Genomic DNA, 12,548 nt, shown 5'->3' with positions numbered 1-12,548 from the left:
ATGTTTACATTGATCTAAACAAAATCCTTTGTGTAAAGATATGAAAAAATAGAGAGTAAGAGTTCATAAAAAAGCCTCGCTATTTTGCTGAAGAAGAAATGGATGTCTAGATCTTTTAAAATAAGGAACTTTTTGATTTCTTTTTCCGAAAAATGGTTGGAGCAGTTTTCCTTTTTTAAATTTCACTTATGCAGTTTAACATCACAGGAAATATTATTTTGCTTTTTAACAAACTCTTAAAAACATCAGAAGTAATTCTAAATGCAACTCTATTAAAAGTTTTCACAGAATAACAAAACGACTTCTTTTTTTTTTTTTTAAAGATAAAAAAAAGTTTGAACTATCTTTAAATAAGAAATGTGAGAACAGTTTAACAGAACTTCTTGTTTATTATGTCTTTAGCGAAACAGATAAAAATATTTGCAAAAGCATAGATAAAACAAACTACACAAAAGGCCCATCTTTATTGCCAAACTGAACAAACTTATCTAAACTACATAAATGGTTTCACGATATTGCCATATTGAACAAACTTTTCTAAACTACCCTCTTTTTGAATTTTTAGCTTCATGTTTTTAATTTTGTCTTTAATATGGCTTTGGTAGGAGTACTTTTGCAAGACATGAATGAGCTTGTCACTGCTATGATTTGCCAAGATGCCAAGGTAATCTTTGTACGAGCAACTTGAGCTTACATCTGTAAACACGTCTTGCAAGATGTATGCCAACACCAAAGCTGCACATCGTGGAAAACTTCTGGTGTTGAACCATTCGTTGTGGCCAGGGCAAGCATTCAGCTCTTCAACTATTTCATCTAAAATTTTACAAACTCAAGTCATAACACAAAGTGATTAAATCAAATATTCATTTGGTTCTGAAGTAAGACAAGATTTATTCTGTTTTTTTATTTATTTTTTTTTTGTTGACCTTATTGTTTGCACTGATAGCAATAACTGGTTTTTGAAAGATTACCTAAATGGCATTGGCTAACTTCTGCTTTGTTTTCCTTTGTTCTTGGCTGAGTTGATCCTGAAATAAAATAAAACCATGTTCATTTTTCTAATTCATAAAAACCATCAACAGTTTCTAAGTGTTAGAGATGATAACAAGCTGTGCATGATTTCTAACGGTGATGTTTCTAACTTCATCATTAGAAATCGGGTAGACACAACTTTCTAAAAGTGCACTTAGCAATGATGGCTAGTTTTTGTTAACAGTTAACCATCTGAAATTGTGCAAGAAGAGGTTTGTGTTTATATATGTTTGTATAAATTAGGTTTTACATTACCGATGAGTTCTTGAGTGAAAGATGGCATTTCCAACTTGATTTTTTTTCTTCTTGGATCTTTTACTTCTAAAACATAATCAGTTTTAGTATCATTCACTTGTATAAACATTTAAGCAATCACAGAATTAGTCCTGCAACAAATACATACACACTTCTGTGTTGTTTTTTTGTTTTGTTTTGTTTTTTTTACAGCTCTAACAATAACAATAGGGCAAGGAGTTGATTTGGGCATTTTCATTTTTTGAAAGCGTGTTGAGATTTGCATAAAAATCAAAAATCAAAAATCAAAAAGAATTTACCTCTGGATGTAGAGGCAAGACTTTGGCTAAATAGGCTACCAACAGATTGAACAGCATAAGGTGAGAGCTGCTTTGCAAGAACAGTACCAGCCTGTTGGACAGGAACAGCTGAAACTGGATCAGATGAAAGAAACAAACTGGGTTTGGCCAATGTTTGCTGAAAAGCAACAAGGCTAGGAGTCAGAGGAACAGAAAAGACCTCTTTTGAAGGACAGAAAGCGACTTGCTGAGAAGGAGAAGCAGAAACAGGTTTGGCAACCACTTGCTCATTAAAGTAAACTGGAGAAAGTTTTGCATGGTGTTCAATAAAATCCGGTTCATCAGGAAATAATGTTAATGCAAGAGGAGAACAAGCTGTGCCAACAGGAACAGCTAGAGTCTGATCTACATCCATACAAACAGCTTGTTCGTTAGGAACTAGTTGTGCAAGAGCAGGGGATAGTTCAAGAACTGGACCAGCGATTGTTTGTTCAGATGGAACAGACGAAACAGGAGTTGAGGTAGGTTCACACAAGAAATCTACGGCATGGTCGTTGCTATCCTCTAAAGGAACATTGTTTTCTACAGCTGGAGAAAACGGAACCACTGTGGTACAGCTGAAAGTAGCAGCACATTCTTCAGAGTCAGAACCGGAGTCTAAATCTTCCTCAAAGATGTCCTCAACCTCATGAAAACCGTACTCCTCTGCATTAGTTTGGAGCCAGTCCATCACATCCTTCTCCTTCTTTGGTGGTCTCTCAGACTTTTCAACAGTCAAAGACTCTATGACTCCGAAGGACTGTCCGATGCCCAGGGCAAAGCGCAACTCCTCTGCAGCGTTCCACTGGGACACATAAAAGCTATCCATTGTGTTCCTGCTGTGCTTCATGTAGAGTGTAGCAAACCGCTCGCGATCTTCTTTGCTGTTGTTGGCAAAGTAAGTGGCTATCGAACCGCGAATGCAAGTGGGAGTAAGACGCTTCATGGGAATGTTTACTTGGCTTTTTCTGAAGCAGGACGTCAGGCAAGAGGAGATAGCAGAGGAACCCATCTGGTAAACAGGCACTCTAGTTGCACCGAGTGTCACACATTCGTCTTTGTTGGGTCTCATCGATGGAAAAAGGGGCCTGTAGCAGTCGCTCAACTCCAAAACAGTCTTGGTGTCTGCAGCCATGTAGTGAGAGTCGTTGACAAGAAGGTCTCTGTATCTCAGCAAATAAATATCGATCAACACTTTCAAGTCGTTCGGCACTAGAATGTTTTTGGCTCCGTACTTGTATGCTGTTTTGTAGCGCTCTTGCACAATGCAATATCCACACTCACTCTTCTCAGCAGCCATGTAGTCTCTAATGTTTAAAAGAGCAATGTTAGATTTTCTTAAACTGTTAATTACAGTGACAGAGAGCAGAAGATGGTTTCGTAGAGACACAGCATTGTCTCTAGTCGGTGTAAGAGACGGCTTTCTAATCGATTCCACTAACTGTCTTACGTATGCAGACTTGCCATATTCGTTCAGCAAACTGACATTGATGATGTTGATGCATTTTTTGCTTTTCACAAGGCTCCTCCTCAAAGAACGAAAGGGCCTCAGCACTTTTTGTAACTCCTCCACCTTGCAGCGCAAACGTCGGATGGCCTCATGAGAAAGTCCGAAATAGACATTCCTGGCTTCACTGAAACGAAACAGGAGACAAAGGTAGACAAGGCGGTTGTACAACGTGTGACAAGACATGGCTTTTGTTTGGTCAAGTTCACTCAGCTTGGAATTGAGCTGAATGTTTTTAAAGTGCATGGAAAAGTATCTATCCTCCAAAACGTTGGAATTGGTGAGAGCGTTCGGGTGCAGCGTCAGCGTGCTGTCACAACATGTCAATATTTCAACAACTGCATTTTTGTAGATCTTTGCTTGTGACAAAGTGTTGTTGTTGGCTACCACAAGCCACTTTTCAAAATCTCTGAAGAGCTCATCTGCTGACTGGTAATAAAAGTGAAAAGCATCTTTGTCCAGCTGAAACAAGAGTCTCTTATCTTCTGTCAAGACGGAGGAGTTGGAAACCAAGTGCTTTAAGGAATTAAAATCAGAGTCTAGGACGGATTCGGTGTTCAGCTCTTTGTTTTCTACAGAGGTGCAGTGGTTTGCAGAAGGAGCCTCGGACGAACCAGCAACTGATGAGGGCAAGCTTAAAAGAGGATCAGAGGAAAGAACCGGAGAAGAAAAAGAGGAGGAAGGCCCAGGAGCAGAGGATGCAGAGCCTGATGCAGACGCTTGTTCAGCTACTGGCTTAATACCAAAGAAGGCAGGTCGAATAAATTGAGGGACATAGAGCTTGTCGTTGTCGTATCGCTTTGCCTCTGCAATCTTTTGTTTGATCGTCTTGGAATCGTAGAAATGAGTCTCTTTCAAGTGTATGTCCAGTCGGTCGTAATACTTCCAACATTGCAAACAGGGGTAAGGTTTTGGACAGCCGGACTTGCGTTCGAGACGAGCATGCTGAAACTTCCTGACCATTGCAGAGTAAAAGATGGAAGCTTCATCCAAAGTCCAAGAATGATCTTTTTTAGTCAAGTGTCTTTTAATGCTTGTGGAGGAATGTTTGCACAAAGGCATCGGACAGCTAACAGCGTACCTCTTCTTGGTACCATAGAAAGGTACAACCCTGTTTACGGAGCCACACGCTGCAACTAATGCGGCCCTGACTTTGTTTTTGAGCTTTAAGTCTCTCTGTTCTTGTGACTGCCTTCTTTTCTTTTTTTTCGCTTTAGAGTTCGGAGAAGGGGCAACAACAGTGTTGTTTTCTTGTGAAGAAGACATGTTCAGGTGTTTGTTTGCAACGGTTTATGCTAAAAAAAAGAAGACAGTTAGTGAGAGTGTTTTTCTTCTGCCTGCATCCTGGAATCCTGGAATGTTTACAACTGCAGGGAAGAGCTGTGTTTTTTCGAATCCTCTGCAAAAGAGAAAAAAGAAAGAAAAGAGAGCAACAAGAAGAAACAAAGTTTCCACTAGCAAATGAAAAAGAATGAGAGCAACTAGCATTACATGCATGGTGGCAGCAGTGATTGCTATTATGAGAAGGAGAATGAGAAAAAAAAAAAAAAAAAAGAAACAAATAAATAAAGAGATGGAGTTTGAGAGGATCTCGCAACCATATGACTCAAAGAAAGAAACTGTGTTGAAAAAAGGCAAGAGAGGGCAAATAGAACTTGCTAACAAGGACAAATGACAGACATAACTACAACAGTAACAACTCTCATTGCAAGCATAATAACAACAGCATCAGCATCACTGACTCAGAGAGTGTTGACATAACAAAAAAGAAAACAAAAGTACAAGCCAAGTGGGGGAACATTAACAAACACTCATTGCAACTATAACAACAACAACAACAACAGCAACAGCATCACTGACTCAGAGGGTATTGATAAAAAAAAACAAGCAAAACAAAAACAAACAAAAAAACAAATAAAAAAACAAAACAAGCAAATTGGGTGAACAGTAACAACTCTCATTGCAAGCATAATAACAACAACAGCATCAGCATCAGCATCACTGACTCAGAGAGTGTTGACAAAATAAAATAGACAATAAGCAAGCAAAGTGGGTGAACAGTAACAACTCTCACTGCAAGCATAATAACAACAACAGCATCAGCATCAGCATCACTGACTCAGAGAGTGTTGATAAAATAAAACAGATTATAAACAAACAAAGTGGGTGAACAGTAACAGCTCTCATTGAAAGCATAATAACAACAACAGCATCACTAACTCAGAGGATATATAAAAAAACAAACAAACAAACAAACAAAACAAAAACAAAAAAAAAACAAGCAAAGTGGCTGAACAGTAACAGCTATCATTGCAAGTAAAATAACAACAACAGCATCAGCAACATCATCACTGACTCAGAGAGTGGTGATAAAATAAAACAGATTAAAAAACAAGCAAAGTGGCTAAACAGTAACAACTATAAATACAAGTAAAATGACAAAAGCAGCAACAGCATCACTAACTCGCAGGGTGTTGATAAAAAAAAAAGCAACAAACAAATAAAGCAAGCAAAGTGGGTGAACATTAACACTCATTGCAACTATAATAACACCAACAGCAACAGCATCAGTGACTCAAAGGGTGTTGATAAACAAAAACAAAGGCACAAACAAAACAAGCAGAGTGGGTGAACATTAACAACACTTATTGCAAGCATAATAACAACAACAGCATCAGCATCACTGACTCAGAGAGTGTTGATAAAATAAAATAGATTATAAACATGCCAAGTTTGTGAACATTAACAAACACTCATTGCAACTATAACAACGACTACAGCAACAGCATCACTTACTCAGAGAGTGTTGAGAAAAAAAACAACAAAAAAAACAAAAACAAAACAAAACAGAAAACAGAAGTACAAGCCAAGGGGGGGAACATTAACAAACACTCATTGCAACTATAACAACAACAACAGCAACAGCATCACTTACTCAGAGGATATTGATAAAAAAAACAAACAAACAAACAAACAAAACAAGCAAAGTGGCTGAACAGTAACAGCTATCATTGCAAGTAAAATAACAACAACAGCATCAGCAACATCATCACTGACTCAGAGAGTGGTGATAAAATAAAACAGATTAAAAAACAAGCAAAGTGGCTGAACAGTAACAACTATAAATACAAGTAAAATGACAAAAGCAGCAACAGCATCACTAACTCGCAGGGTGTTGATAAAAAAAAAAAGCAACAAACAAACAAAGCAAGCAAAGTGGGTGAACATTAACACTCATTGCAACTATAATAACACCAACAGCAACAGCATCAGTGACTCAAAGGGTGTTGATAAACAAAAACAAAAGCACAAACAAAACAAGCAAAGTGGGTGAACATTAGCAACACTTATTGCAAGCACAATAACAACAACAGCATCAGCATCACTGACTCAGAGAGTGTTGATAAAACAAAATAGATTATAAACAAGCCAAGTTGGTGAACATTAACAAACACTCATTGCAACTGTAATAAGAACAACAGCAACAGCATCACTGACACAAAGGGTGTTGATAAACAAAAACAAAAACACAAGCAAAGTGGGTGAACATTAACAACACTCATTGCAACTATAACAACAACAACAGCAACAGCATCACTGGCTCAAAGGGTGTTGATAAAATAAAGAAATAAAAACAAAACAAGCAAAGTGGGTGAACAGTAACAACTCCCATTGCAAGCATAATAACGACAACAGCAACAGCAACACCATCACTGACTCAGAGAGTGTTGATAAAATAAAATAGATTATAAACAAGCCAAGTTGGTGAACATTAACAAACACTCATTGCAACTATAACAACGACTACAGCAACAGCATCACTTACTCAGAGAGTGTTGAGAAAAAAAAAACAAAAACAAAAAAAAAACAAAACAAAACAGAAAACAAAAGTACAAGCCAAGTGGGGGAACATTAACAAACACTCATTGCAACTGTAACAACAACAACAGCAACAGCATCACTTACTCAGAGAGTGTTTATAAATAAAACAAAAAACAAAAACAAGAAACAAAAATACAAGCCAAGTGGGTGATTACTAACAGCGCTAACAGCAGCAACAACAGTGTCTTTAGAAACAACAAACAAGTACAACAGCAACAACTGCTTTTACAGAGTATAACAATAACAACAACATGGCACTAACAACAACAAAAGGGTTGGAATAAAAACCTGTAGGCAAAAGGAGAGCTGCATTCAGACAAGATCGATTACAAAGAGGCTCTTCTTTAGGACAGAGGAGAAACTGCTTTTGAGGGACAGAGGGACTTTTGTTGTTGTGGTTGTTGTTGTTGTTGTGCAGAAACCAACAAACTTTTATTGAACCGAATATAACCGAATATAACCGAAAGTCTTGTTTGCTTCTGTTTTGTGCCATCAAGAAGGGAAAACAAAACATCACAAAACAAACGAAGCAAACGAAACAAACAAACAAACAAACGAACGAAACAAACAAACAAAAAAAAAAAAATTAAAAAAATTAACAAACAAACAAACAAACAAACAAGCAAACAAACAAAAACAAATAAGAAAAACAGAAAACGCAGTACCGAAACCTCGCCATTTTTTATCCTTCCTCAAGCTTTCTCTGGGCGCCAAAGACCGAGAAAGTTGAGCAAACGTGACGTTGAGGGGGGGGAGGGGGGTACTTAAGGACAGCAGACCGACCAATGGCACGCTTAGGAGAGACCCACGTGAATGCTACATTTTCTTTCTATGTACGCTGAATCCGCTCAAAGTCTGGAATTTCCAGCATTCACGTGTCATCACTCCAGCCACCAGATTGGCCCACACTTTGCACACTTTCAAGACTAGAAACTCACTTGTGCTCAATTTGAGCAAAAAAAAAAAAAAACTAAGTCTCGCATGGCGACAACTTTTCCAAAAGCAAACAAAGGCAAACGAAGGCAAACGAAGAAAAAACAAAAACAAATAAACAAAAACAAAACCGAATAGGGAGAGAGAGAGTGAGTCGACTCATTTCTTTCGACTGCCTTAAACGAGAAGTCTAAAACGTTTAAAAGTTGAAAACTAAGTTTTTTAAATGAACTGCACCGAAAAAACTTTACGACAGTTTAGCTGGTTAAAAACGCAGAGGAAAATATTTTATAAAATTTAAGCGTTCTAAAGATGTCCATTTTTGTTTTTGTTTTTTTTATTTTGGTTTGTTTCTGGCTTGTTTCTTTCTTTAAATTCTAGCGATCGAGCATATTTGAACGGTTTCATCAACCTGTCGGCGCACGTGCTCGAGAGCTAGAACTTTGATTGCTTTTGTTGTTGAGAATTGAGAATGTCCGAGCAGGTTTTTTTATCGATTTCATCGCTTGTGGCGAGGCAAAAATCAAAACGCTTTTTGGACGAAAGAAAAGAGATTAAAAGGAAAAAAGAGAAGAAAAAAAAAACAAAAAAATAGGTTATGTGTTATGAACATTTATTTTCTCACGCGATGACGTCTAGTTTTGTTAGAGTAATTAAAATATGGTATCAAGTTTGTAATTTCTATCTTATTTTTAGTTACGGATAATTGCCAATTATGTCACGTTTAGTATACACAACGCTGTTTTCTTAATAGCAATATGATACAAACAAGTTATAAAAAAAAAAGCGTTCGCTCGATCTTCCTTAGTCAGTTGAACAAAAAGAAATTTTCACAACATATGATTGATTTGGTTGTCCTAGCAAGCTGTTTTAGCAAACGACTAGAGGTTGCAACTGTTGTTCATTGAAAACGAAAAATCTAGCGTCAGCAAGAAATTTTTGAATACATAATGTACACAAAAGTGGCACTTACAAATGAAAATGTAAAAAAAAACTGTTTACCTTGATGCCAGACTCGCAGAGATGTTGTCGCTCGTTGCTATCGACTGCGAACAGCTTTGTTGTTTTTCGAAGTGCCTCTTCATTCTACTTATAGCCGAAGTTTTGGCTTCGAAAAAAAATACGAACGTCGTTAAGCTCAACGAGCTGCTTTAATTGTTGTTCGTGCGAAAACGAAATGCTTAAAACGGATAAAAGTGTTGGCGTAATTACACTTTTCGACCGCGATGCAGTTTGTCAACTCTAGCGTACTTTTTTGGCTCGTGGAGCAAAAGCCTCATGATAATAGCAAAGGCTTAAAATGTCTTAACATGTCAGCAAAGGCTTAATATGCTTAATAAACTGTGGTTAAGCTTTTGCGGTGCAGTTCATTTACAACTTAATTTGCAACTTGCTGGCACAAGCAAACGTTTATGACTTCTCGTTTAAGACAGTTGAGCGAAATCAGTCGACTCACTCATTCTCCCTTTTCTGTTTTGTTTTTGTTTTGTTTTTTTGTTTTTGTTTTTGTTTTTGTTTGTTTTTTTTTTTTTCTTTGTTTGTCTTTTGTTTAAAATGTAAAAAACTCGAAAGGAAAGTTGTTGCTTTGTTTGCTTATTGAAAGTTTTCGCCAGTTGCAAGACTTAGTTTTGTTTTTGTTTACTTATTAAAATATCGAGGAAAATATTTGAGGACATCGCATTCTAATGGTGCCTTTATAACAACATCTAACGATTTAACGTTTAATGTTGTGCTCAAAAAAAAAATTCCTTTTATATCTCTCAATGGTCTCCAACGATAAAACTGCCGACCAATCGCAACGATTAAACAGCCAACCAATGGCAGCTCAATGGTCTCCAAACAAGAGACTGCCGACCAATGGCAGCTCAGTGGTTTGAGAAGTGAGATCATTCGATTTCCTTTTATTATCTCCAGTTTGAACTAGTGCTTGGCTTGTGGTGCAGAAACTAAAACTTCCCGTTTTTGTATTTTGTTTTGAATTTCTTTGCTTTGAGCTTTTTAATCGATCGATAGCTTTAGGAGAAAAGAAGAAACCCCTCTGACGAAGTCTTGGCTTTTTTAAAAACGCTCAAATTTTGGCAAACAAATCTCATACGAAACGCTACTTTGATGTCAAGCTTTCGTTACTCCCTACTCCCTTCTAGCGGAGGGCGGCAAAAAGGTGTTGCATCCTAGAGCTAAAAGTGAGGAGGGAAGCAAGTTTTTTTTTCGTTTTGTTTGCTTTTTTATGTTTTTTGTTTTTTTGAGGGGGGAGAGTTAGAGGGTAAGGGGGTTAGGATTAGAGGGGGTTGGGGTTACGGTTTGGAAACCTGGGGACGAGGATATCAAGCAGGAGTTTAGTGTCCACGAGGGGCGTCCTTCGGTTGTAACGTGCCGCTAGGTGCACGCGTCTAGTAGTTTCGTTGCATCGACCTAGAGGAGTTCTCCGAAAGGTCTTGCGCTTTGGGCTCGGGCAAACGGCCTGCATCCATTGTAAACACGGTCTCTGCCGTTAGAAAATCGTTAACCAGGCTTTTGTGAGCTTTAACAACCATCCCTTTGAGTTTAAAACGAACGTTTCCCCAAAAGCCATTCGAGATGGAGGTACTCACGGAGGTTTGTTACGGTAACAACCCTGTGGTTTGCCATCTTCTTTCTTTCCGCAGCGTCGCAAACGGATCGGCCGGTCTCTTAGGTGACGAAAAAACGTCTGATCTCTCGACTGGAATGCTTAACGTACTAAGATTAGAAGAGTTAGTACTAAGAGTCGCATCTGGCCGCCGTAATTTTCTTCGATGATGTACTTGAAAATTTCGTGACGTCGTTTTCAAAGCTCTAGGGTCGATTTTAACCTTCGACCTTAAAGTCGATTTTAGCCTTCGGTGTGGCTCTGTACAACTTTTGCGGTGAAAAAGCTTGCGCGGAGTCTACAGTTGTATTTAGCCGACAGACGCTGGCAACGCAGAAACAGAATGACTCTTGGGCGGCGCAAACCGAGCGTTCAGCAAATTTCTAGCATTTTACGTCAAAGCGGACAATCTGCACGACAAATAAAGCTAACTTTCTCGTTGCAACAGTTAGTCACTGGATCGTTGGACGAGTGTGTACAGCTGTTTTGCGTCGAAAGCCGACCGGTGGTCGGATGCGACTCTTCTTTTCATTCGAAAATCAGAACCTGGCCATCAGTCGTGTATCACCATCGAATGCTTAATGTAGTGATTTCTCGAAACGACAAAAGCTTGTAAAACAAACAGCTTCGCTGTACTGTTGCCTAATATGTTAACGGATGGCCAGGAACAACCTTGGTCTGTAATGAATGAGTTCGTTTTTCCATTCGAGGCACTAATTACTGCAGTTTTAAAAGTCACCTAAAGTATAAGCTCATCTCTCCATTCAAGAAAAACAAGCATCAGAGTTTCGGAAAGTTTGCATGCACGACACCACCATCGATGATACTTAAACAAACAGAAAATGAATTGCAAAACAGAACCACTGAATTGCAAAACATAACAACGGACAGCTTGTAAAATGCATGGTGATGAGCTTCTTCAATCCAATCAAGGAACCAAGCATCACAGTTTCGGCAATGGTGCATGTGCAAATCAGCAAACTGTGATACTTAATCAAACAACTTCACTGTTTTGCTTAGTTTAAGAACGGATGGCTAAGAACAACCTCGTTAGTGAGTATGAAGTCATCTCTTCATTCCAGGAATTAATAATAATCAGAGTTTTAGAAGTCTCTTACGTGCGATACTACTATCAACGGTACTTAATCAAACAGCCTCTCAGAATGGCCTAGTTTGAGAACGGAAGGCTAGGAACAACCTTAGTAGTGAGTCATCAGTTCAACTTTTCATTCAAGGAATTAAGCATCTAAAATCTGAAAAATAAAAAGAAGAGCTCTTTGTTAGAAGTTCTTATTTTTATTTTTCCTCAACTTCTATTTCTTTTCTTTTTTTACTTTTTTTTTTTTAATGATAGTTTTTCTTTTTTTTATCTATTTTGTTCGTTTAAATTAATACAACAGGCGTTTTAGGTCGTTTCTGTAACATTATTTAACACTTTAAATTGTAATAAATATTTGAACAGAAGAAAATCCCTTTCGTAACGTTAAAATGTCATAAGAACATTTCATCTTTACCAAATACGCTTGTAAAAATAGTTTCACTTTTAAAGTTTGTTGTATATGTCTTTTAATTTAGTGAATCGCAATTTGGATTGTCTAGGCGCACATCTACTTTAGTTGCTTTTTCTAAAGAAAGGTCACCAGAGTTTTCTTACACAGCCCCTGCAGCATAATCTTTAACAAAATACTCTTTTGAAAAGTTTTACATTGAAATAAACAAAAGCCATTTGCGTAAGTGGGGACTAGTTTGAGAATAAAAAGTGCATAAACGCCTCGCTACTTTGATGAAGAAGAAACGGATGACTAAATGCAACTTTTTAAAATTCGTGTGCTATCTCTTTCGATTAAGGTACTTTTTGAATATTTTTCAAAGAAATGTTAGCGTAGTTTTCCTTTTTAAATTTAAATCATGTTTAAAGGTAGTTTTTGAATGTTTTTTCAAAGAAATGTTAGCGTAGTTTTCATCTATTAAATTTAAATCATGTTTAAAGGTAGTTTTTGAATGTTTTTTCAAA

General features: G+C 37.6%; 1 protein-coding gene across 3 annotated transcripts; it reads right to left on the bottom strand.

Moving 5' to 3' along the window:
- Positions 1-447: 447 nt before the first annotated feature.
- LOC149886493 (uncharacterized) lies at positions 448-7,731 on the bottom strand. 3 transcript variants are annotated; one of them, XM_090091076.1, is made up of 5 exons: positions 7,659-7,731; positions 1,587-4,406; positions 1,288-1,353; positions 972-1,028; positions 448-813 (listed from the first exon to the last, which is right to left on the bottom strand). In XM_090091076.1, the coding sequence occupies exons 2-5, from the start codon at positions 4,375-4,377 to the stop codon at positions 494-496; spliced, it is 3,234 nt and encodes a 1,077-aa protein (XP_089947202.1). In that variant the 5' UTR covers positions 4,378-4,406; positions 7,659-7,731; the 3' UTR covers positions 448-493. The 3 variants fall into 3 exon arrangements, with proteins under 3 accessions (XP_089947202.1, XP_089947204.1, XP_089947201.1); XM_090091078.1 differs by having other exon boundaries at positions 7,665-7,731; XM_090091075.1 differs by having other exon boundaries at positions 1,587-7,731.
- Between the last annotated feature and the right edge of the window lie 4,817 nt (positions 7,732-12,548).

Source organism: Hydra viridissima, unplaced genomic scaffold (assembly GCF_058129835.1).
Source record: "Hydra viridissima isolate aposymbiotic clone 2 unplaced genomic scaffold, HvirCarnegie_v1 scaffold_6, whole genome shotgun sequence".
NCBI lineage: Eukaryota > Metazoa > Cnidaria > Hydrozoa > Anthoathecata > Hydridae > Hydra > Hydra viridissima.
The sequence above is the reverse complement of the archived record's forward strand: the minus strand, read 5'-3'. Positions and strand labels throughout refer to the sequence as shown.